Consider the following 27,033-nt stretch of genomic DNA (forward strand, 5'->3'; position numbering starts at 1 on the left):
TGTTTTACAGTGAAAACCTTTATTAAGTGTTAATATGTTCTTAAAGGAATCTCTTGAATTGTTGTAGGTTTATCTCCTTGTTTCCTAATTGTTTGGTATCTATAGAATATCTATTTACATCATATCCACAGGTGAGGCTGGGACAGGCCTCATACTAACCCTTTGTCACTGGAGTTCAATCCTCCGGCACGCCTGTCGCTTTACACAACACTCAATTACTCCGCTGTGTTACCCTGTATGTCCCAACAAAACAAAGCAAAGAGGAGAGAGAATCAGAAAGTGAGAAAGACGGAGACAGATTTAGCTACGCAACAGGACGACTGTGTGCGTGGCCGGTCCACCAGCCCGACAAACGACTGCACGCAACACATTCACGCAGAAACTCACATAAGAGCATGCACTCAAACACACACACACACACACACACAACCACACTCACACAGCAGCTACGAGTCCTGCAGCAGAGTCCTAATAGCCTCCATCACAGTGTACAGACTATAAAATATTTCTTTTCTTAAACTGAAGCGTTGTGCAAAGTTAGCTAGCAGGGCGTTGAATGGATTTTTGTTAAAATTTCTAGAGCATCTTTTAATATTCACTGTACATACTTTGCAAATACATTTTTTTGGCTCTTTTGGGTGATACTCTTCTTATAAAACAGTTTTAAATATCATTTTTTTTCTAGTAAATAAGGAGGAACAAAGGAGCGTTTGAGCAAAAGAAAAAAATAAAACATTCACTCCATTGTCAAACCGTACACATGGAACACAATAGATTTACAGCAACACAATGTTTTCTGAAACTGAGCGGTTTCTTCTTTTCACAAATAAAACAGGAAACACGTTCGGACGTTGATACACACAGCTAAGTGTTAACATAGTCTAATATTTGTCAATACAATTTGTTCATGTAGTGTTTGAATGTACTGTATTGGTGTGGACATGAGTGAGGCGGCACATGTGTATGCGTGTGTATCTGTGCTCGTACTGCAGGTGTCGACCCTGTGCCTTCTCAGGTAGGTGGTGGGTCATCCATACACATCTCAACAGAATAACAGTCTCTGCCCCTGCCATGGTCTATGTGATGTTGTGCAAGGGTTAGCTCCATATAGACACGATGACATAAGGGAGCGCTGGGCTCCATCTAAGTGCTGGGACTGACGTAAAGGGACCGTGGTGGACTTCCGGGGTGCATGGGTTACACAGGTTGTTTTAGTTTGGCAGGTAGATGTGAAAGGCAGGCTGGCTGGTTCAACGGTATTCCTCTCCTCCACAGACCTGGACTGCCTCCACACTTTCTATGATGTTGAGGGACTTAATGAAAACGAACATGGAGATTCAGGAACCTGAGAGAACGACAGAGAAAGTAGAAGTGGAAAGTCACCATTAACTGTGTTTTATCTCCATTCCATGCAGTCCACTACATTCATTTGTCAGCTATGGTTACTAGTTACTTTTTAGAAAAAAAATACATCAAAAACAGTTGATGAGTTTAACCCTAACCCACGAGGATGGAGGGATGTGGTTTGAGGGAAGAAGGGAAAAGAGTATGAAGATATGAGGGAAGAAAGGAGAAGAGGATGAAGATATGAAGGAATGAAGGAGAAGAGGATGAAGGGATGCGGGTAGAGAAGAGAGAAGGAGGAACAAGAGGATGAAGATATGAGGGATGGAGGGAAAAGAGGATGAGGATATGAGGGAAGGAAGGAGAAGACAATGAAGGGATGTGGGTAGGGATGAAGGAAGGAGGGAGATGTGGATGAAGGGATGTGGGGATGAGGGAAGGAAGGAGAAGATGATGAAGGGATGTGGGTAGTGAAGAGAGAAGGAAGAACAAGAGGATGAAGATATGAGGGAAGGAAGGAGAAGATAATGAAGGGATGTGGGTAGGGATGAAGGAAGGAGGGAGAAGTGGATGAAGGGATGTGGGGATGAGGGAAGGAAGGAGAAGAGTATGAGGGGATATGGGTGGGGATGGAGAGGAAGGCAGAAGAAGATGAAGGGCTTTGGTAGGGATTAGGGAAGGAGGGATGTGGAGATGATTGCAGAAAGGACAAAAGAATGAATGGATGTGAGGATGAGGGAAGGAGGGAGAAGAGAATGAACAGATGTCGGTAGAGAAGAGGGAAGGAGGGAAAAGTGGATGAAGGGAAAAAGGGAGGTTGACCTGGTCCACGTAGGCTTGAAAGGTGATTAAAGGTGTGGTTGAGACATGACCCAGTTCCTGAAGCTCGACTAGTAAATTAGTTAACTTCATTTAAAAAAGTGTGAGTTGTTTGCAGCTCCACTAAAGAGTGAGTTTCCCTCTAAACCTCTGAGTTGGTTTCAATAAATATCAGTTTGAGACCTTAAGAGAGAAAGAGTGCATCATTTCAAGATGGATTGTTGGATGTTTTGTTTTTACTTACGATGTTGACTTGATTAGGCGTTGCCTCCCTCTGTGAAATAAAGCACAACCCCAGAGAAAAATATGAAATTGCACAACATGGTTCTCACGGTCAAGCTATTAATAGACTTCCATGTTCACACATTGTCAGATATGTGCACTCCTCACGGAGGCCGATTGTGCTTCACCCAATCACCAGTAGATGGCATCAGGGATGAGCTAATCGGTCAAAGACAATTGAGCTGTAATCATTCACAAATTATGTAATAATAATAATAATAATAATAATAATAATAATAATAATAATAATAATAATAATAATAATACACTTTATTTATACAGAATACTTGGGAATTAAACAACAAAGAACAAAACAAGACAAAAAAAGAATGATAACATAAAAAATTATATAAAAAACAAACATCCATTAAAACAGTTCCAGAATCAGGCATTAAAAGACTTTCCTATAAAATAAACATGTTTTAAGCAATGATTTAAAAACAGGAAAAGTGCTGCCAAGTCTAACCGCCCCAGGTCAGGAGTTCTCGAGCCTGTCAGGCAAAATCCTGGTCACCCTCAGTCACCTGCCTTGACTTATAGGAGCTCTACCAGCATGTGTTGGCTGGAAGATCACATATTATGACTTGGGGCATAGGGAGGTAGCAGCTTTGTGGGGGTGGACTGTGCTAAGCTGTAAAAGAATTATAAAATAAATCCTAAATTTAACAGGCTGCTAATGAAGGGAGGCAAGAACTAAAGAAATAAGCTCTTTCACTTCGTCTCTTTATCGCATATCTTTCACTTGAAGGTCACCGGGGGTTGAGGATGAAAAAATAGAAAGTTCAGGCATCTCCTCTGAGACATGGTTATGTGACTCTGTCGAGAATATTAACTTCTGCATCTCCAGATGATCAAACATGTCACCCTGTTGATGTTACATGTATATTTTGCTCACAACAAGAGGGTGATACCAAACTGAGGAACCATCATTACCTCTGCAAAGGAGGTTATGTATTTTCACAGATTTCCCGTGGAATTAATAAATTTATCATGATGAAAAAAATCAAACATGTTTAGGAAACTGATATTTAGAGTGTGTGAAATATGGTGCAGCCTTATTGAGTTAAGGGGGACTGTTGGGCCTTGGTGGAGAGATGCACTAAACTGAGTACCACTCCAGTCACGTTCCCTTCTCTCCTTCCTTCTCCTTCTTTCTCCCTTCCTCTCTATCGTGTAATGCTGGATGTCCATGCCTGTCTGGTTCCATTACAGGCTACACGCCATGAACATACTAATCCCATTTCCCTGTGGAACACATACCTGGACATAGGTCTTTTCAAAGTATGTCACAGCATAGACCTGTGACAGTGACACAGAACTGCATACAGTATGCATGGACCCCAGTTTGAGACGGACCATCTTCATGATTAAATCATCACGTCACCTCTCTGTACGGTAGATCTCTGAGTGGAGCAGTGAGGCCTGATATCTGTCAGATAAACCTGCTGTTTTTGGATCATTAATGGAGCAGCACGGAGCTGATATGGGATATGTGGTGAGATAACACTAATGATGAGGATGTGAAAACCCCAGTGGACCAGGAAGTGGGTTTGTTTTATTTGGGATTGCATATGTTTTTTTTTTCTCCTTTTTTCCTTTTTACTAAGTTTGTATCTCAACATTTCTTTCCAAAGATTTCTCTTTCGTCACTGTCCATCCAAAGGGACCAGGAAGATGGAGGGATCATTATTAGGTGGTTTGAAATCGTTTGCAATGAAAATTGCAACAAAATGTAATTCTTCCCAGGCCCAAACCAATCCCTCCACCATGTTTTCTGGAATTAGGTTAAGTAGCTTTTGCGTAACAGTCAAAGAAACAAACAAACAAAACACAGGTGAAACCACAACCTCCCTGGTGGAGGTAAGTCAGAAGTGTAGCTGTTCTGCTTAAATGTTTTTAAGTGAGACACTGAATCCCAACATGCTGTAAAACTGGCTCTGACTTCCAGTGTGTTGTAGAAGTAAAGAGGGACATTCTTACAAAGGAGATCAATAAAACATCACATTCTATCTATATTTAGATTGGACACATCCTTCTCACCCTTGCTCTCAGCCAGCAGCTCCTCTGACATGAGTCCGTCCTGCCGGTTCCCCAGCACGAACGCCAGGAAAGAGAGGATGAGCGCATCCAGGATGCCCATGATGGACAAAATGTAGGCCCAGCGCACCGAGCAGGCTCCCAGGCTGTATTTGTCTGTCTGCTCCCCGCACATCCGCCGCACCTCATCGCTGTCCCAGCCGTCAGGATAGATCATACAACCCAGCACCAGACAGACACCTGCAGGGGGAGGCAGAGAGCGGAGGAGTGAGTAAAATGGAAGTTGGGGATGATAGTGGATGAAAGAGCGTGGGAGGAAAAGTGCAGGATCATAAATGAGGGCAGGGATAATGAGATTTCATGGGGATAAAGAAAAAGAATGATCATTTGGAATCTCCAGCCTTATAATGCCCTGTTTATGTTGCATTCATCAAATAGATTTTCATAACTCCTCTTATAGGAAACAAGGAGACAAGTCTTCAAATAAACTGTCCAGGATTATATTCTGTCTTTTTTTCTGACACAACTTTGTGGATTCTCTCTCTCTCTCTTGCATTTTAAGAATTCATTTATGAATACATTTCAACTCGCATCTACTTATTCTCAGTTTTTGCCCAAAGTATAAAAATCTCTTTCATCTTCAATATGGATCCGTCTCATCTTCACATTAAAAGAGATTCTGCTCTGAGGTGATGCTGCGGCAGAGTAGCACAAAATAAAAAAAACGAAAAAGGCCGTGCAGAGTCTTGCAGGCTTTTCTCCCTCTCCGGATTTTTAACTAAACCCTCTTCATTCTAAGTTTTTGCCCAAGGGGTAAAAATCTCTCTCATCTTCAGTTTGGATGAGGCTCTGCTCTGAGGTAACGCTGCAGCAGAACAGCAGAGGACCTGGAAAAAAGAAGCTGAGTGCACAATTATTCATAGTGCATTGCACATTAATAATAAAACACACTAATAAAATGGACCGGCGTCTTTATCCCCCAACAAACACTTTCCTCCCTGAATGCTGTTTGTTTATGTGCTATAGGGCTTAGGTTTTTTGAGCACTACTCTAGTTTGTTAACCATGTTATCTACACAAGGTCCTGTACACTGCTCTGATTTATACACCTAACAGTAATGTTTATATAGTTAAGAGACAAATTAAAAGAAAAACCTGAAAAATAAAATTTTCCATGAGGCCATAGAGATGTAAAACATATTTCAGTCAGACGACTCACGTTTGAAATGTCTTTTTGCCGAGTTTGGTGTCTGGGCTCTGATCTTAATCACTTCCCCAGATAAGATTACATTAATTTAAAGGGGAGAGATGAGCAAATATCTTTAACCCTCCTGCCGGAGTCTGCAGGTGGACGCTGGGGTGGTGGAGGGGCTGGATCGACAGACCGCCATACTGACGCAGGGCAGCAGAGGCATTGACAAGCAAAGGGAGAGATGGGAAATATTTGCTTCTTACATAGACTGCTAAATTAGGAGGGTGTGTATATGGTGGAGGATTGTGGAGACGTGTCAGATGATTTGAGCAGCGCAGCTCGAGTTGACTGCCTGGACTGTAGCTCGAAAGCATCGCTCCATGTTATGGCCTCGGCAGTCACCAGATGAGAATCCAGCTGAACACCAGAGGGAGAATTTGGACCCATCTCTCTACACCATAACATTAAAAACACATGGAGACGTAGAATCATGGCCAATGAAGCTGCTCAGGTGGCACCAATGTTCCCTTATAAAGTTGTTTTTAGACATGAACTCTGAAGGATACAGTCCAGACAACAAGGCCCAGATATTTTCCGCACCTGGAGCGTTCAGGTGAGGGATGGAATCAACATGCAGGAGGCAGGACGTGACGGATAAATTCACATGTTTTTGTTTCCAGCACATCAAAAGCTCTGGGATCTGCTTGTCTTTTACGTTTACATCTTTTTCAGCATCTGCTATGTATTTGACACCTGAAAGCAGCTTAAGACACTTTATGTTGGTTTCATCGTTTCATTGGCTCCATCTGCCTGTGCAATTGGCCTCATTTGTAGCCTTTTTTTCTGGCTAATTCAACATTTCACAAACAAATGTGATATACATATCCTTTGCTAATGCTCACGCACGCTGGCCACACATGTGCATAAAAGCTGACACACTGCACTTTGTCACACTGCAGTCTTTAACAGTCCTGAAAGATATCGGTGGGTGTTGAGAGGCGTTTAGAGTAAGAGAAAGGGAGTTAGAGAGAAACGACAGAGCACTACACGCTGCAGACAAACTGCGTACCTAACGGAGCTGAGCATCCCCAAGACTCCTCTTCTACCTTCCTCATGCCTCATGCTGTCACAAGAAGTCCATATGCACACGGTGTCTCAGAGACTCAGGTGCTCATTCTGAGTCAGACAGATGGATGGAGCAGGGCTTCAATGAGCTACTCTACATCAGGCCATTCTCAGCCATTTTACACAGAAAATGTTCCTTCAGTGTTTCTTTATAGTTATGTGAGCAAACCACATTGTCATATGCTGCTGTGTCACACTTGTAAAAGCCTGGTTTTATGAATGAAGTCTCCAGGCAGCTCCACTGATTCAAGCAACAAGCCTTTTTCATTCAGGTCTGACTGCACTTGACAGGATGTGATGGGCCCTCACTACTTTATATATCTGTCACTCAGACCATCAGAGCGCTATGTACAGTATAAAGCTTCACAGGCCTCTTGAGTCTAGTACACGATTTAGCTTCTAGAGTGTAACTGAGGACGTGATGCACATTGTGACCAGAGTGACGGCCGACAACTGTGGATTAAGGGATTCAGGATATATATCGAAAGGAGTATCAAGGCCTTATTAAAGAAAAACTAATTCAGAGATTTTGAGAATGAAGTCATACAATTGCCAGAATAAAGTCGTAATTTAAGGAAATATGTTTTAGATTTTTTTATAAGAATGTAAATATAAGAATACAGTCTTCATTTCATCAGAGAAACGTCATTATATTTCCAAAAACAGAAAACTTGAATTACTACACTGCGGTTGTATGCCTCCTCCAACCAGTGCAGTTTCTGTGTGTCTACGTACTTTTTTCCCCCAGATTCATATAAGGTCACTGTGATCTTCACCTTTGACCACGGAAACATAATCACTTCATCTTTGAGTCCAAGTGACAACTGATCAAAAGTTAAAGAAATTCCCTCAAGCGGTCTTGAAACATCACATTCAAGAGGCCAAAAACATGTGTTCGAGGCCAACGTGACCTTTGACCACTGAAAGTTAATCAGTTTATCACTGAGTCCAAGTGAATTGTGCCTGATGTAATGAAATTCCCTACGGGCAGTGCTTGTGTAGCACATTCACAAGCATGTGACCCCTGAGCTCAGGCCACGGTGACCAAATAAGAAGAATTACAGTAGACATTTTGAGGAAATTAAAGGGAAAGTCAGCTTAATTTTGGCATCCAAACTTTTCCTTTTAAATATTACTAAAATAAGATATCACGTTCAAGAAAAACGTAAACATACTTTGACCTATACCAAACATTTCCACCACAAAAGATGCAATTTCCTCCAACTCCAGGTGGTTCTTTCTTCAGAATAGACTCTGGCCCAATCTTTTCAAAGTCTGAAAACTTGTGATAACGTCTTTTGTTATTTATGAAAGCTAAACATAAGTATAACTGAAAAAGATGCTTCAACAGTCCTCATATTAATGCAGGCAACAGACTGATCTTCTAAATGACACATAGCGTAAACTTAGGACCTCATTTCCATTATATTACGACTTAATTCTCTAAATCTCTTTCCCTTTAAGTAGCCCTGATACGCCGTCGGACAAATCAGACTCTGGCTGTGTTTTTCCCAGCATCTGCTGACTTTTTGTTGTTTGTTTAACAATGTTTGACTAACAGTTTGCACTATAATAATGTTGGTCAACAGCTGGTAACTCTAAGGGGAAGTTTGATGAAGTCAGTGCAGAAGAAAAGAGACAAAGCTTCCTCTCCATGTGCTTGATTTTGATTTCTGCTCCATCAGGAAGGTGCTGATCTGCTGAACTCATCAGTCAACATTAATGTTATTTGGAGACCGAAGGGCGAAAGCTGTCTGTGTGTTCTGTTTTCTCCTCCATGTGTTGGGTTTGCAAATGAAAATGGAGTTGTATTGATATGAATATAAATTTTCTCCCCTTAGAATAAGAATGAATTCCTACCAGCCATGTTTCTCAAAGCTAGTACACTATGAATATTATAGAGGTTTATGTAACAAGATCCACTGAACAGAGGGAGCACCATAATAAACGCCTGTGAGCTGATACATATCATTATTCTCTCTCCCTCATGATACAGTTGCCGCAGAAGCTTCTTCCAGATTCTTCTGTGTGTTTCCTCAATGCCTTTGGCTCAATTCAGCGTCGTCGTGAATATAACATCGACGCACAGGAGGAGAGAGGAGAAGCTCACAGAGCTGTGGAGCAGGTGAGAGAGGAAGAGAAAGGGAGCGAGGGAGCAGGAAAAAGACGAATGAAAGGGGCGTGGGCCGACAAACGCTGATAGCACCGGAGGAGAGAGACCAAAAGAGAACAAGAGATACAGGAGCAGTGTAATATCTGTCACAGTTACTGCCGCACATTATCCTCCCTAAACCCTGAAGAACGTCTCTGGCAGTGGGATGCACTGGCCGCGCTTCCACCAACAGAGGGTGCTACATATGTCGCTCCTGTCTCCAGAAACAGCATGTGGTCAGAGGAGGAGCTCAGCCTGGAGTCAACTAATCCATACAGGCTCATTTCAGCACTGTGCTACATCCACTTACATAAGGAGAGGCTTAATCAAGAGGAAAAAAACATACAACTATACTGACATACAGTCTGTACAAAATATACAAAGTACCAGAAGTAACCATGAAACCTCTAACATATAATATATAATATATATAAATATGTCTCTCTCCATATACGTATATATATGTCTATATGTATTAAGGGTTGCTGCTGTGTCTCGGTAGGTAGAGTAACGTCCACTAACCAGAAGGTCGGTGGTTTGGTCCCTAGCTCCTCCAGTCCATTTACCATGAATTCTTTTCTAAAAATATTATCAAATATACAGTACTATAGTACATCAATACAAGACCAAGATATCAGATGAAACAACAAAATATTGTGTTTTTAGGTCAGTCCCTCACAGCTGGAGCTTCATTAAAAAAGATACTAGTGAAGAGGCTGTATGGTCAGGGTCTCCTAACGCAGGCGTGTTCTCACGACATTCAGGTCATTCTGGTAAATGCAGAAAATGTAAATGTCAACACTTACAAAGCACGTTAAGTCATTTTCGACAGAGGTTCTCAGTTTTTTCTGAGCCAAGGACCCCCTACTGTCCTCCTGTATCATAGTCTTTTTATCTTTACCTTCTACTTAGTTATGTGAAAGAACAACACAAGATAAATGTCTTGGGAAAATATTAGACTTGTATTAAAAATGTTGTCACCATGTCAACACAGAATACCTGTATATCATGATCATCTCCTCGAATGAATCTGCGTAGTTCTCATGGACCCCGTGGCAGTGAAGAAAAAGAAACAGTAATATGTATTCACACATTGTCCTGACTTGGCTTATGCGCATGTGTCCTCTGTGTCGATTTGTGCTGAAACGATTGGTCACTGAATTCAGTACCTGAATGTCTGACCAGTGTTTTGGTTTGAATTAAGTTATCATAACATTTTGCTGCAGATCTGGATCAGGATACTGATACAGGAATTTCTATGTGAGATACATTATGAGTAAGTGTTTTTCAAAATTGTCCTCAATTGATATTTGACTGATATTTATGTGGGAAATTTGGTAAAAAAGGAGCTGCAAGTTATTTTGACAACTGATCACTAATTTAGTTAATTTATCAGCCGACAAGAGTTATAATTGCAATCAGATACTATATATTAATAAATACTTAGAAATACAAAGTGTTATAATCTGTTTGCTGAATGCTTATAATACTAAACAGGGGAATTTAAAGTCCTTATCGCTGAGTATTTGCAGGCTTCACTCACACCGCACTGGAGCATCACGCTGAAGTAATGAACGCTCTGCTCCAAATCCTGGCCACAGAAATAGCAGCACACCTGACAGAATGCAGCTGTCAGTGAGAGAGGAGACGAGATATCAACTGATGGCGTTATCCCTCCCTTTCAGCTTTGCCGTCTCTTTCTCTCTGGAGACGACGCATTAGGGAGGCAGGACAAGGCAGGGATACAGAGAGAGACAGGAGATATGGTGAGAGACAGAGCCCATGTAGGGTGCCATGCTCCCACCCTGCGTGTGGCCGCCATCAAGTACCCAGCACCACACTAACGTCATGAGCACTGGTTACCATATGCTGGAGCCCCTACGCGGAGCTATTCTCAGCATTTATTCCGTCTTTTCCACGTACACCTCTCTCTGTTCCTGGGAACACGGGGAGCATGCAAGCAGAAAACTGGACTGAGAAGTGCTGGTTGGTTAACGGCCGCTTATGTAAGAGACTGTAGGTAGGGCAGATTAGGTGCAAACAGCGCTACAGGGAAGTCTGAGGCCAGACCGGCAGATGGTGCACAACGGTATGATGGCGGTAGGTTTGGCAGAAGTACATGGGCCTGTTTCCCCAAAGAGACAACTAAATCCCATTGATTTCCAAAAGAATCCCATTGCCTTCTGTAATCTCTGTGCGTCATTTGCAAGTGGTGTAGGTGACTGTGGGTCAGCGTGACCTCCAGAGCTGCAGCTTGATCGGATTTAAATATCAGATTTAAGGGAGAATAGAGGACAATAAATCACAAAATCAAATAATGTAGATGATTAGACTTTAATCTACCTCCAGAGCATCTGCTTCATGCTTCACTATCTGAGTGTGTGTCAGCATGCCACTGGCTGCACTGGGTGGCAGATGGAAATGTACACTTTTGTATATTCTCCGCTCTTTCCATCATTTACGCATCTGCAGCACATCCAAGCAGCAGAAAAGGAATTTCCCATTTTTCAACTCCCACAGTCCTTGTGCATCACATTTCCTCCTCTCAGTTCAATAGCTGTGACAAACTGAATTATGCAGAAACACAAGCCAAACTCTGCCATCTTCCACTGAATATGCATATCCACGTCTGCAACACACACACACACACACACACACACACACACACACACACACACACACACACACACACACACACACACACACACACACACACAGATATATGTGCGCATACGTAGCATTTTTCATCTTTGTTTAAAATATACACATTAGTCATGTGTCATTTGTTTTCCACTTCTTCTAGAGGCGCATCTTGTTGATGAATAAAAGAGTGAGTTTCCTCAGCTGACAGCCTCTCTGGTTGAGCGGCATTTAAGGTAAGAGTCAGCTTCAAAATAGAAAAACCAGCGCAGACGTTCTGGGAAGAGCCTGCAGTGTTTATCCCAGTGGGGCGTCCCATGAATATGCAGAGGTAAGTTTGCTTTAATGTAAAAGATAATGTTACACTCCCACAGGTGATATAGGGACCTGAATGTGGGTAAAATCCATCCACTTCAGTTCAAAGGGTTCCTTTAAAGTCTTCAATACTAATTTCACGATCATCTGACAGAGCTGGATCTTCTCCTATGTCCTCAGTTAAACGACAGCAGCGTCCGCAACTGGCAGCCTGGGGCCAATAATATCTGTCCTGCCAGGTCATCTGGATAATCGGACTATTTTTATTTCACTATATCAGACTGACACAGACATTCAACTGTGTCGCAGGTGTCGATCTTCATCATGGCTGGAACATTCATAGAATCACTTCCTCTTTAGCGATTTGCTTTAAAACTAAAATCACGTTTGTTTTGTTGCTCCAATGCTATATGTCAAACTGATTTAGAGAGCTTTTATTTTGAAAAGTTGTGAATTTGGGTGTGAAGATTATGTCGATCAATGAACAGACTGAACAACAAAATAAACTTTCAGTTTCATACTATTAAAAACAATGACGTTAAAATCTTCACCGCAGATAAACCAAGTAGGATGAACACAAAGTTTTCTAACTTCACTTTGCACCCAACACTGTTTATAAAAAGCTCCGCACACAACATCCAGCACACAAACAATAAAAAGGACAGTATATTGTAGAACTGTTTAAAGTGGACTCACTAATGAAAAGGAATAATTCAGCTCCGGACAATTAACACAGGCCAAGAGAACAGGCAGGTTTGGAAAAGGCACTGCACTGTACCTCTCAAAGTAAGGATATGATGGGAAGCCCACACAACATATGAAAAGAGATATGAAGAGACAGCAGCTTTATTACTCACATCCAAATATAAGAAAACCACAGTGTTAGATTGTTCTGCGTCAGAACAGTAATGTGATCTACCCCCCCCCCCCCGAAGACACAGTTGTTCCCCGATGCTTGTTGTCTACGTTGTTGATCGCAGCACTGAGCTCCAGGCAGAGAGTGCTGAGGTGTGCCAGTGTGGCTCCGGTATTTTGGATGACTGGTGACAAGCAGCCCAAGGCCGAACGGCCCGGTGTGGGAGTAGAGGAGGAAGTGGTACAAAATCACCTCAAGCTTCAAGGGCGGCTCAGCTGGCTCTGCTTGTTCTAACAGCATGCGCACGAAATACAGGATTCCAAATGCACCCACAGGCCCCCCCACCCCCTCCTGAGAAATGACGAGGGTACAGAACGTGGCCGATTTATCCAATCTTCTTCCGCGGCCGGTCCAGACTTTAATTACGTGTGGGCAGCATCAGCCTCCCCTTCACTCTGGACAATCAGGACATCTCTCTGGCTCCGAAGATGAGGGAACAAGTACCCAAGAAACACGGCCCGAGACCAGCGAGATGATATGGCGTAATTACTTTCAGATAAATGGGGCAATTAAGAGTGGATGATCTATAGTGGGACTAAATGGAGTGTGAAAATGTGGCACTACTTGGGTCTGCAGGTTTATGGAGGGGAAAGATATCAAAGAACGAGGGTTCAAACTGTCAAGATGAGCACACTTTTTAAACAGCTAAATGCAATTTAAAGACAGCTCTTAGAAATGTTTCCTAAGCGTCAAGTGTACGGCGGAAAGTGGAGTGAGAGAAAAACTTTTAAATCACTCCAGCTATCTCCCCGGGAAGGAGATGAGGGGCAGGTATCTTGAGATGAGATGTCTGCCGTCCAAATTCTATTCCTGCCTCGGCTGCTGGCAAAACTCAGCCGTTGCTAGGAGGGAGCGAGGAGCTTCCAGGCATCCGCCGCGTCCCACTCTGTCAACAATCTTCAGCAATTTTCTGCACGGCGAGCGCATGATGCCCACAGCTCGCCTATCAAGTCGTTTCAAAAGCATCAGAAGTAGCAAGCTTGTTTCATCGAATCAGTTCTGCTCAGTGTCAAGACAAGTTTTACAAAAAAATACCAAACTTTTTAACCACCTTGCAGTGCTGCAAATAAGCTTCCCGTAACAGCATATTGCACATTATGATGTAGCTGCAGGCTCCAAGAAGCACTTTGAGCTATACTACAGGGAATAAAACTTCACAAGAGCTTTAGAAATATTATTTTGTCTAGTGCTTCAGTACGTGACAGAAGAGGATGAAAAGGATGCAATGTCTTTATCACCACCCACACACTCCAACAGCCAAAAAACTGTCAATCAATTAAACAAGCAGCATTTTCAATACCCAACCAATTATTAATTGGAACAGGCTGCACCTAATAAAACAGTTTGATTTCAATTTTAAAACCTTCCTACTTTGGTCATATAGAAAAATGTCACTTTTGGGAGGTGTGCGCTAATTTCTTTGTCTTTTGTGCACAAATGCAAATGAATGTTGACGGGTGTGATCACATTGTTTGATAACCCATGCTGTCTAAATGCTATTAGCAGTTGCCTATGCTGATGTCCGATCCAATGAGGACGTATATTGCACACAGACACACACACACACACACAGACACACACACAAGCATATAACACGTTTTGGCCCACACTGTCACACTGCCACTCTGTCATCCAGCCCACATACTGTGTGGAATGATGGCACTGACCATGAAAATAAGCATTACCCCCCATAAGTGACATTTTGAAAACTCAACTTCAACAGCTGCAGAGGAATCTTCAAGCACGGACCATGACCTAACTCAGGTGATAGAGACATGTGCCCTTATAATAGATGCAACATGTCAGGTTAAAGCAGAGGTGGCATTGCGGAGTTAGAGGTTGGAGGGAGCTGGTGTAGAGGAAGAGGAGTGCAGCGCAAACCGCCATGAGCACTGCAAGAGGGAGACAGGCCGGGGTGGGTGGGGTGGGGTGGTGCTTATGTAACAGATCCAGATGCAGCCTGTACCTCCACAGAGGATAGAGACTGGCAAGGGCAATGGGGATCAAAAGAGGCCTTTGAAATACTCTGTGAAAACACTGACTGGGCCAACACTTCAGAGACACTGGAGGCCACGGCTCAGGCAGGACTGTGCTGCCTCAGTCAACAGTTAACATTAGCAGTATTCACCAGAGACTCACTTCAGAGACAGGGTCTGCAGAACCAAACCAGTGATGATGAGGACTGAGGCGTTTTCAGGGGAAAATATAGCAAAATTAACAGTTAAATAAAAATTAAAGATAAAAGATTTCGTAAATGCCGTAATAGAGCTTCGGGCCACACTCCGGTAACAGACTCAAATCAATGTGTCGCACTGTTTTACATGCATATGGAGAGGAGGATGACATATACCAATTATAAAGTATTTAGTAAGTGTAGCAACAAAATGTATTTTAAGTGTCAAAAATAAATAAACCTCCACCAATGAGGTGTTTTCATTGCTGTTAGTCTGTCTGTTTGCAGGATTACACAGAAAGCACTGAAACAACTTCAGTACTTTCTTGAAATCTGGTGAAAGGGGGTTAGGGTTAGAGGTTATTGGAGTCTAATTCATTGGCGACGATGGCCAATGGGCTTTTAGACTGGAAGAGTGGTACTTTGGTAGTTGGTCATGGTGATTATATTATACAGCATGAAAAGTTGTTTTATGGGACACAGTGTCCTTGCTGTCCCACCTTATCTCTCTATTTGTGGAATAAATCAGCTGCCTCCTCCCCTCCGGCTCGAGCCAGGCCACTTCTGAGGTGAAGTGGGGGGGGGGGGATTAACTCTGGTGAATCTATAGTCTGCACCCTGCAGGGCCACAGGGAACGCCAAACACAGGGGAGTCATGATGACGACTTGGCTGACATTTCGATTTTGTATTCACACAGCGCTACACCTGAACTCAAAGTGTGAGCTAATTAATGGCCATCGACCTGTTTGGTTTGAAGTCTAAAAACATGACCTCGAGGTTCCTAATTTATACCAACCTCTCTGCATTTGCAAATGAGCCCTGAATCGATGGAGGCGCATTATAAAACAGCACATGGCCGTGCATGTGAAGCTCTTCCTCTGCTGGAACAACCTGGCCATGATGTGCAATTAAAAACACGTTGAGCACATGCATGTGGTGTGGATCCATCCATCCTCTTCTCTTGCTGTCAGCAGTATAGTGAGAGCTGCATGGTTGATGGTTCCCCAGTGCCTCCGACCGGCTATAATTAGATGCTTCAGCCGGCTGTGTGTGGTTCTTCACTTCGAAAACACAGGAGTGTGCAGGGTGTTGATGCAGAGGTGATTTGAAAACAGATTGGCTGTTTGTTTGTGAGCTGAACGGGTAAGAGAGCAGGACGGAATGTTCATCGCTGTGAGAGCGACGGGTTAAAAGACAGAAGGACAAAGACAAAAATCTCCTCCTCTCCCCTTTGAGGGTCCCCTGCAGGGAGCCATGTGAGGATTAGTGCACGAGGCCGTGCTGTGTGTCCAGTGGTTTTGATTGAAAAAAGACGGCGGGTCGGCACATTCAGTTGGTGTACCTCAGTGAAAAAGGCCTGGTGAGAATACAGATCAGCTCTGCAGTTATCCCAAACCAACTGACATCACCTCTCTGCACCACCTGACCGCCAACGTCAAGCCCCCAAGGACGACAGATTTGCATTTCCCCTCATTCTTATTTTGGGTTTGAGAGCAACTCCGCATAGGATTTACATTTCTGTTGCATCACACTCCAGTGGCCTTGTCTTGTTTGTTCTGTCACATAACTTAATATGAGACCAGTTTCTCAATCACAGACACACTCACCAGTGTTCATAGTTAAAAGAGCTAATGCACCTTATTATAACAAGAGGCAAACAGTGCTTAGTTGTTTCATTGTGTTACTCAATCTGCTCCACCGGGTGTCTGACTCGACGCGCTGCAGAGAGACACGACTCCCTGCTCTGCATGAAGTGTAGAAAAAGGTAAGATTGGCCTCCTGTTGTTAAAGTTTAATCGTTCTAGTGTTGCACATTAATTATCACTTCACAGACACTGTGCAGAGAGGAGGTGCACAGTGATACAGTCATTTAGGCAGTGAGACAGTCACAGGACAGACTAGGATGTATACGTGTATAATTTCTTCCACATATTTTTTCCCTTTATATTACTGTGTGTAACATGCCCAATATATATGTAATCACAACATATTTTAAACCTGCATGATTCCCAATATTTGATATGAACGTGTCTCTACAGCAACTGAATGAGCCCGAAAACGAAAACTGCTAACAGTAGAATATTCAGTATAATCAGTGTAACATTGATTTACAGGCCTCTTTCAGGCAGTCCAGTAACTCTAAGTCCAGTATTCACTCTGTTTTTACTTCTGTTTTGGTCTCCACCAACTCTTTAACAGCTTAATGCTCCACTGTTCAACTGGCCAGTTGCTAATTTTGTCCTTTGGTTGCCCTGTGCTGGACAAGTAGTGCACAGTGGGTTTTTAGAGCGTGTGTAAAGAAAGAAAAACCATCAGTTAAAAGACAATAAAGGTAAAAAACACAGTCTTTCCGACCACTGCCACGAAGTCAAACCACACTGGGGATAAATGAAGATTCACTCGTGCTGATGGAGCAGTACGATGTTAATGTAAATGTAAAGCACAGTGGAGCTGCAGCTATAATGTGTTAAAACAGCCAGTTTCATTCACTGGAGCTCAAAGCAACATGCAGTCAAAATGCAGGTCGTTCTCGGATGAAGGACGAGATCGGTTAAAGTCAAATTCAAGTCTTTTTCTTTGTGTATATTAATAGAAACTTAGTTAATTTGAATGCAAATTTTATGATATAGCATAATGTTGTTTGGGATGGACAACGCTGTTTTCAACAAGGATGCATGTGGCCAAAAACACATGCATCCCAAAGCCCCGAGCAAGGAGGGTCCTGTATTAGTGTGGAGACAAAGGGTGTTGCTCCATCATGTCTCCTGAATGAGCTGAATGTTATTATGTGAAGCGTGCACTAACACACAAACACACACAAGGGGCACAGCAACAGCATCAGCCTTTCCCTCAGTAAAGCACTAATCTAAGGCAGGAAAGGGGATCCAGACAAAAGTGCTCATTTGTAGCATTAGCTGTGGAGAGCTGGAGCACGCAGGTCTGCTCCTGCTGCAGTGGAAAGTGCAGCTCCGTGATGGCCGCTCTCGTGTTCGAGCGCCACCACTTTCCACCTCTGCATTCAAATAGGTTTTAGTGCTCCTTTCAGAACCAGCCTCTCAATGGAGCTAATGGGCCATGGGAGTGAAAGGCAGCCACAGAGAAACACATAATGTAAACAGCGAGAGAGGGAGGGAGAGAGGTGGAGAGACGGAGATCTCTTTCCTTATCCCCTCAGACCTTAGATTGTCCCCTCACATCTTATCCTCCCTTCTTTTCTCCTTATTTTTCATCTCTCTTACTCCTTTATCTTCCCACTGACCCGATCTCTCAGAATACAAGGTTATACATTTTGACGTGTCGATTCATCTTGTTTGATTTCCATATTTAAAAATCGTTTTTAACTGACTTTTTCAAGGCTCTATTTTGTTGCAGCAGCAATAGCTCCAACAGTAACTAGATGTATCTATTGAAATGACTGCGACAGCTGAATTGTGTGTCTCCTCAGTTACACAGGGACACTCGCAGATGGCGTTCTTATGAGTATGGAATGTAATGATGAAGATCAGACAGTAGTTAGTTGCAAGCTGTTTAATTTCTCCGAAGATGGACTCCTCGTTGAACTAAAGTACATGTTGTACCGTACGGTTTTAGAGCTGAAACCATTTATTCAAAGAACAAGTATCTAGAAACTCTAGGTAATTTAATAGGTATAATTTTACATAAAACTATATGGCACTCAGTAGAGCGCACACCTCCACCAGGGCCCAACAGTCTCCTTAAATTCAATCAAGCTGCACACAATTTCACACACAACAGATATCAGTCCCATAAACATGTCAGAAACATACCAGATTTTTTTCCACCAGGTCCATTAATTATTCCCTGGGAAAACTGTGAAAATGATTCATAACACCCTAAAGGGGGAAAAAAAATCCTTTTATAGGTTCTTTCCTGAGCTCTACCACATCCTTCCATCAGGTTTCATGGGAGTCTGCTCCGTTGTTTTTGTGTAATCTTGACTACCAAACAAACAAACCAACAATCACAAAGTATTACCATTATCCATGTGTTGGTGCAGCTTTTATTAATGACTAAGTCATCTAACAACAGCCTTTTCATGACATGTTGGATGGTCAAAGTAGGAAAAGCTTGGGTGTATCTTATTACATTGACAGCAGGTCATGACAATGTGATTCTGAGCCAAAGTATATTCAGCCATCATTAAATTTATTATCACCAAAAGTTGAACTATTCCTCCAAAAAAGGATGGTTGCCTCAGTGTGGAGCACACCGGCCTTTATAAACAATCAAATCTGATTACATAATGCCATTCCCACATGTTATATCAGTGTTCATAACAACTAAAACTGTTTTGGATAATGGGAAATAGATTTAGCACAGTGGCTCAATGGACAAATATTTCATATGGTTAAACCTCAGCTCATCTTCAGAGGACGCTGCACCAGGCCACAGGCTCGTGCCAAGATAATCCCAGAATTATTAGTTATCAAATACATAAAATAAGAAGCAGAAGTTTTCCCAAATGTCATTTTGTCCTTTTGCTTTCCTATTAATTCTAGCAAAGCAATTCTTTTTTCTTCTTAATTATTTATAGAAAAGCAACAGACACGCACTCAAGTTCACACCAAAGAAAGAGACAGACAGAATAAACAAGTAGAGTGAACAATAGAAATCTGATGCAGTCCTTTGTAAACACACTGAAAAATGAAAACTGTCAAACCAAGTTTAGAAAATGACTTTATATTAACACAATTAGTCACCTTAATTGAAAAAGCTTAATTATTTTCAGTTCTGCCCATTTATCTAATTTATGTTGCTGATAATTTTTTTACAGTGCAGTCCGTATCTTTCCAACAGGTCACCCTCAGTCTGCACATTTTTTCTGCTGACTTTAGAAAGCCTGCGTCCTGCTTATTCACAGGTGTGATTCATATCCTTTTTTTTAAAAAAAGGAACAATCCCATCTATTAGAGAAAAACACCGGCACCCGACAGAGACTGGGTGTAAAGCTGTGAAGTAATTATCACTGACCTCACAGTCTTCCCAGTTAATTGGCGTGCAGAACCCTGTAGAACAGCGAGAGAGAAATGTACAGCACATACTGTACAGTACTCACTGATGCAAAGACGTGAAGTGAAAAGAGAGGGGAAGATGGGGTCAGGGTCAAAATGAGCTGTTGAAGTCGACATGCACAGGGGCTGTGAAATCGTGTGAGGGTAACTGACAGAGATGAGGGGAAGGGGCTTGCTTGTGCATCATGTATCTTGCTGTGCTTAGCTCAGCGGAAACAAACACACATTTGCATCTGCAAGCCGTGGACTTGAGCAGATGCACAGACGGAAATAGCTCTGGTGAGGGAAAGGGAGATAGGGATACACAAGTCCATCTAGGGCAGCCTGGACGCAGGAGCACTTGTGCACTCTGCTACGTTTGGCTGCGGTCGACATTTTCAGCATTCTCATGTGCCCTAGTTGTTTGATTCCTCATCAAACATTTAACATTTTTGACCTGGGCCTCGCAGAGAACTCTCTCCCTGGAGAAGGCTGGAGACGTGTGCGTGCTCACACTAACTGAGGAGCTCTGTGCAATGGCGTGAATTTGTTGTATGTGGTTAAATGTTTATCTACGACCTCCTGACTTCAACCCAAGGGCATCTGTGAAACCTGCAGGAGAGGCATGACTTAAATTAGGTATATATATATATATATATATATATATATATATATATATGGGACTGTGACATTAGAGAAAAAATAATGTGAGATCATTATTTACAAAAAATCTAAAGAAATGCAAACACTTTGTTTCTCATGACTTTATATTACTGAGAACTTTCATCTAGATGAAAAAACATTGGCCTGTTTATAAGTAATTGACCCATATAAATATAGTCTTGGCTTCCACATAGCCTGTTTTCAGACCTTGGGTAGATCTGGATAATTGGGTCCTGACTTTACCCGCGGCAACGCAGCAGGAGGTTCTCTGTACAGATGCGTTCACAACAGCAACAATTCCTCCGCATTATTCAGGCGAGAGGTGGAGCAGCCGGGTGCAGCAGGCAGAGGTAGGAAGTGACGTATTAACTCTGCTGCGGAGATTCCTGCGTTCTCACATCGGATTCTCCTGAAATTCTACGGACTAGATACTAGGAGGCAAGACAGATAAAATCTGCAGATAATCCGGAGCCTCTCACTGGAACATTTGGGTTCACACATGCACCTCCGATTTGTGGAGTTCAGTGCATGTCTGAAAGCACCTATAGAGTATGACCTTCATATTAGGTAAGTGTATGAAATAGACCTTTTACTCAACATGTTGCCCCAATGTAAATCTGCTCAGAGACAAATAAAAGTTAGCAAATGTAGTTTCACCGTGTGGAAAAAAAAAGAAAACCAGTGATGATGATTGCTGAAGCGGAGAGAGTAAGATCAGAGCCACGGAGCAGAGAGCAGTGCTCTGAATACTGACTGTGTCATTCACGTCCTTGGACCAGTCTCGTAGCAGGGATGGGGGACAACAGGCTTACTCACTGTGTGAATATAAATTTCAGTTTGCTTTACTATCGAAAGATGAGGCAAAAAGCAAAACGTTTCAGGAGGGAAAATAGTGGATAAAGAGGAGGGGAGCAACACACGTACACATATTGTGGCATTTATCGCAAGCATATTGATGATTTGTACCTCCTTATCAAAACATCAGCTGACAGTAAGGGGCCCATTAGGGATGCCAGTGGGCCACCTGTCCTCCACAGGGCCGATGAGTGAAGGCAGCGTGGCTTTAACCTTCAGGTAGGTGTAATGATGTTTGACAGCGCTAAGCAGCCAACCTCGCTCATTAGGGATCCCTGTGCCAGCCTGTCGTGGTCAGGGTCTCTCCTCTTGGCTTTCCCTTTCATCTCTGTGCTGCAGAAGCACAAAGCCCAGCAGTCTCCTCATTAGGCAGGCTTATTGCATTAATTCAGCCCAACATAACACACTGAGCTGGAGTCGTTCCAAATAATCCCCCTCGTTTGTGTTTGTTGTGAACAGGAAACCCGGCTGCTGCGACCGCTGGTGCAGCTGAGAAGAACGGTCTTTGGCAGCATTTCGACTCTTTTCAGACGACGGAGGCCTGCGCTCACGCTGGACGACATTATAGTCCACAGTTACAGAGACAAAATGCAGCCAGCAGGTGAAACGCTGACCTCCATGACATGTGAACACCCCTAAACTCTGATACACCACACTGAGACCTGTTGGCTGAGGAAAAACTGCAGATACACTAACAGCAACCTCTGCCAAGGCCCAACAGTCCCCTCAAATTCAATCAAGCTGCATCAAATTGCACACACTCATAAAGACCAGTCCTCTAAATAAGTCTTGTCGTTTTTCATAAAAATCAACGAATTATTCCTTGGGAAATCAGTTAGAATGTCAAAGAACGCCCTATTACACAATGTTAGAGGAAATGAAAAAATTCTGCCCCCTAAACCGGATCGGCACCAAAATGTAATAGGTTCTTCCCTGACCCACACAGCATCCTTCCACCTAGAGTTGTGGAAATCCCTCCAGTTATTTTGGCTACAAGCAAACCAACAGGGTTCATTTCAGCCACATACAGAGGGGTGCAGAAGTCCAAACCTCTGAACAACACCACTGTCTATATATGCATAATAATAATTTCCTTATACAAGCAGTGTTGCAGGATTATGGTTTTGTATCATTTTATCGTATGAACCAAACAAACAGTACCATCCTCTCTGGCCATTATTGAAGAAGAAATATCCACTTCTCAGAGGTTTCAGCTGCATGAATGGTGTTGTGTTATATTTGGAAAAAGCTTTTCTGACCATAAGACTTTGATGTATTTTGAAAAATAAGCTGGGGAACATTTCATTTCTGACCATACCTGTAGTTTATACAGTAATATGTACCCCCTCACTGGTTGGCCCTTTAAATATGACACCTGTCCTGGTCTCAGCAGAACTTCAGCACCATGGACAGCACTGTCTGTAGAGCAGTGTTGGCAGACAGCTCCCATAGAGATACTGAACACTCTTCACCTCCATCACTGTTCACTGCATTTATCTAATCAACTGATCAAGCACATTCAAATAAATCCCAGTGATTATGAGTTCAATGGTTCTAATACACAACAGGAAAAAATAGGCCGCACAGAAGCATTTCCTCTTTCAACATGAGAGAGAGAGATATCGATAGGGAGATAGACAGAGAGAGATGTAAAGAGGTATATGGATGAAGATCTAGAGAGATATACATAGAGAAAGATAGCAATAGATAGAGATAGAGATAGAGATAGAGAGACAGATATAGATATGGAGAGATAGAGAGATAGACAGAGAGATATATAGAGGTACAGATAGAGATATGGAGAGATACAGTTACAGATATAGATAGAGAAACAGATAGAGATAGAGAGCTAGACATGTAGAGATTTATAGATATAGAGAGACAAGCTAGAGATAGACAGCAATAGATAGATAGATATAGAGATATTGAGATATATATATATAGAGAGAGAGATAGAGATATAGACAGGGAGATATATAGAGCTATAGAGAGGACATATAGAGCAGACTGATACAGACTGATATATATATATATATATAAAGAGAGAGAGAGAGAGAGAGAGAGAGAGAGAGAGAGAGAGAGAGAGAGAGAGAGAGAGAGAGAGAGAGTTATAGACAGAGAGATATACAGATAAAGATGGAGAGACCAGATATCAGTAGGATATCATGTGTTTAAAACTGAACATCTCATAGAATAAAGGTCTTTGGGACTATTTATACTGTATACACCTATATATATGAAAGAAATGACAATTGTCTAACAAGTTGAACCACCCCTCACCCTGGAGGTAACAGGCACTGACCTGATAATGCCTGCATCCAGCCGCAGATCTTGTACACGGTGGAGGTGCTGAGGAGGAAGAAGAGGCTGAAGCAGCCGATGCAGGTGACGACGAGCATCATGGACATCCCGACGAAGAAGGAGGCGGCCTTGAAGGCGCTGGAGGGGATGGCGGCGAACTCGGTGAAGCTGCCCTGACAGGCCAGCTCTCTGGAGATTCCGTCCCCGATGCAGTAGTGGAAGAGGCCGAAGTAGCCGACCAGCGGCGTGTCCATGCCATCCCCGATCCAATAGGGCTGCGAGAAGATGGTCACGTTCACGATGCCGAACAGGATGGTGAAGATGGCCCACAGGAGTCCGATGACACGGGAGTTGCGGACATAATTGGTCTGGTAGAGTTTCGCGGCTTCGGCAGACGGTAGCATTGATGCGGCGGATCCGGGGATCATTTTACGCAGAAAAAACTAGGTGAACGCTGCGATGTGTGCGAGCACAGAGCGAGGACGGGACATTTAGCACACGGTGTTGTTTTCTTACCGAACGACCCCGAAAACAGCGCGAACAAGCGGAGGATCTACGTCCGCGCAACCGCAACCATGCAACATCTGTCAGGCGCGATCAACTCATGACGTCGCAGCCGAGAGCCAGGCGGTGGAGCAGGGGCGATGGAGGCTGGAGCTGAGCGCTGCTTCCCGGGATGTGTCGCCGATCCCCCGATGTCTTACTCTGAGAAGTGTCGCGGGATGTGAACACGCTGCTGCCTCCCACTTGCTCCGTCTAGCCGCCAGACGTGCACATCTCTGCAGAACCGATGTCCTTGGAAACCCGCCGACTGCAAAAAAAAAAAAAGGGAAAAATAAAGGCCCTTATTATTCACTGCGATCACAGCCACATCACACACAAACAGCTGCACCCTGCTCGTGTTTGGCGACAGAGCCGGATCGTGTAACCAGTGACACATAAAGTAGGCCCCATACCTGTGAGTTAAAGCAGCCGATCACTCAGGAATAAAACAGCACAGACCCCTCCTGGTGGTGGCTGGTCTCCGGGCTGTCAGTGATGCTGGAGTCAGAGGAGGAGGAGGAGGATGGGTGGGTGGAGGGAGGTGGGAGGGAGGGACACAGACGCAGAAGCAGTCCGTGATGTGCGTGTCTGTCCGTGCAAACAGTGACACGCACCTCCCGGAGAACGCTGCGTCAACACGCGCCGAGCTGACGACACCAATGCGTTTCTACAGCATTCCTAAATACTCAAAGTGTAGAAGTGATCGACAGCAGATGTATTGATTTCACCGGAGGATTCTCGAACATGATATCATCATCCTCCTGTCAGTGTCACCTGACGTGTTAAAGACGCACTGCTCTGCTCCATGAAGCGCTGCGCTGCTGCCGGGAGGTTATGTAATACTTCATGATACTGCACATGGTGTCCCTCGGAAAACAGAAGCAACACATACTTAGTAGTATCAGCATTGAATACTTTTTTTCTCCTTCATTTTGTGTATTAAAAAGAGATGATAGAAAAACAAATCATCATATGAGGAAAGAAATTGGGGAGAGTGCTGGATGTAAATCTCTCAGTTACATAAGACTGTTTGGACGAGACCAACCCCAAAATTATATATTCAACTTTCATCTCTCTGCTCACTACCCACTGAAGGATGATGTGATGTGATGTGATGTGACATGTCATTCACAATTTGTATTTGAAGGGAAAAAGTCAGATGCAAATGTTGCAACACAGATCTGCTCACAACATGTTAGAAACACATTTCACTTTGCTTTTTGTCTCAATAAGAAAGGGAAATATGTATGTCAGTAAGAAGTCAACAAAACATTGACTTAATCTATAAGTACATTTTGAATATTTCCTATATAAGGCCAGAGCCACAAAATGACTGCTCATGAAAAAATACACGTTTGTTTTTAAAATAAATAAAATAAAATAAATAAGTCCTGTTGTGTCCAACTGTGCATCTCTAGTAGAGAGTCGTCACTCTAGCATCTGGATCCTGCAGCTCATGAGCATTCGAATAAAAATTATGCCTAAAACGTTGACTTTATGTATTTCAACTACATATTAAATTTCTGTGTAACTTTATTACATAAGTTCAATGTTAAGGGTCACATTTAATGAAGTGTTTTCTATGAGTAATTTATTTGATTTATTAACACTAATATATAATTTATGCAGTTTCCGGCATATTTTGATTGAGCCTACCTACATTTAAACCTAAGCATTTATGTAGCTAATGGCAGCATAGCTGAATGTTAATATGAATGTGGTGAACATGCACAAAAAGATTTCAAACATTTCCCTATTTTCTTCAACTACACCTGAAAGTAATCCAGTATAACCACAATTAACAGAGACAATTCAGTTTGGCACAGCTGTGTGCTCATTTACCTTTGGTCATAAATAATAATCAATAATGCATTACAGATAAATTAATAACCATAATTTATCGGCACTACCTCGGTAGCCGCCTATTCCTGTTGCATGCTGCACTTTAAATGATTGGACTCTTTTCTGTTTCAGATGCATTGTCCTAATTTTGCTCCCTTCATGGCCACTCTGCATTATGCCAGTTGCCCATGGATTAGTATTCAAAGGATTTACTGTTGAGTTCAATGCTGATTTTTCAAAGTACTGATGAAGTGGAGTCTATTCATCTCACTGAGTGCCTGAAGGCACTGGACTCATGGCATCACTAGAGTCAGTACTAAAATAGTTGTTTGTTGAATAGTTGTTTCGTAGATTTGAATTATTCCTTCAATAAAATACTGCGCAGATGTATTAATCCTGATATAATCCTGACCTTTTTATGGACACTAGACATTTAATAACAATTTAAATGTCATGCCAATGGAATAATATTTTTCTAAATCATATTTATTAAGTACCATATTTTTACTGCATCTGTTTTAAAGAGAAATTCTGTTCACCTACATCATCGTAAGATAAACAGCAGCATATAGATAAATCTATTTCCTGAATTATTTTTGAGACATTAGATTATAGTACAATAAAAGTGTTTTGATTCAGTACAAATGTACAGACTCATATAAAACCGGTGTTGGACTCAATAGTATTATATCGAAAGGTGCTTCTAATATTCTGACACCTTCATTAATTGTATATGGGAAACATGAGGCAGTGCTGGGGTCAAGGACCAAAAGGAAAATAAGTCATTTCTATTTGGAGTTGCATAAAAAGAAAAAAGTATAA

At 42.6% G+C, this 27,033-nt stretch overlaps 1 protein-coding gene across 1 annotated transcript; it reads right to left on the reverse strand.

Moving 5' to 3' along the window:
* Nucleotides 1-25,112, reverse strand: LOC117763063 (LHFPL tetraspan subfamily member 3 protein-like). The gene is made up of 5 exons (XM_034587926.1): nucleotides 24,783-25,112; nucleotides 23,828-24,637; nucleotides 4,486-4,722; nucleotides 2,408-2,437; nucleotides 1-1,345 (listed from the first exon to the last, which is right to left on the reverse strand). The coding sequence occupies exons 2-4, from the start codon at nucleotides 24,252-24,254 to the stop codon at nucleotides 2,421-2,423; spliced, it is 681 nt and encodes a 226-aa protein (XP_034443817.1). The 5' UTR covers nucleotides 24,255-24,637; nucleotides 24,783-25,112; the 3' UTR covers nucleotides 1-1,345; nucleotides 2,408-2,420.
* Nucleotides 25,113-27,033: the final 1,921 nt, after the last annotated feature.

The sequence above is a fragment of the Hippoglossus hippoglossus genome, chromosome 6 (genome assembly GCF_009819705.1).
Source record: "Hippoglossus hippoglossus isolate fHipHip1 chromosome 6, fHipHip1.pri, whole genome shotgun sequence".
NCBI classification, from domain to species: Eukaryota; Metazoa; Chordata; class Actinopteri; order Pleuronectiformes; family Pleuronectidae; genus Hippoglossus; species Hippoglossus hippoglossus.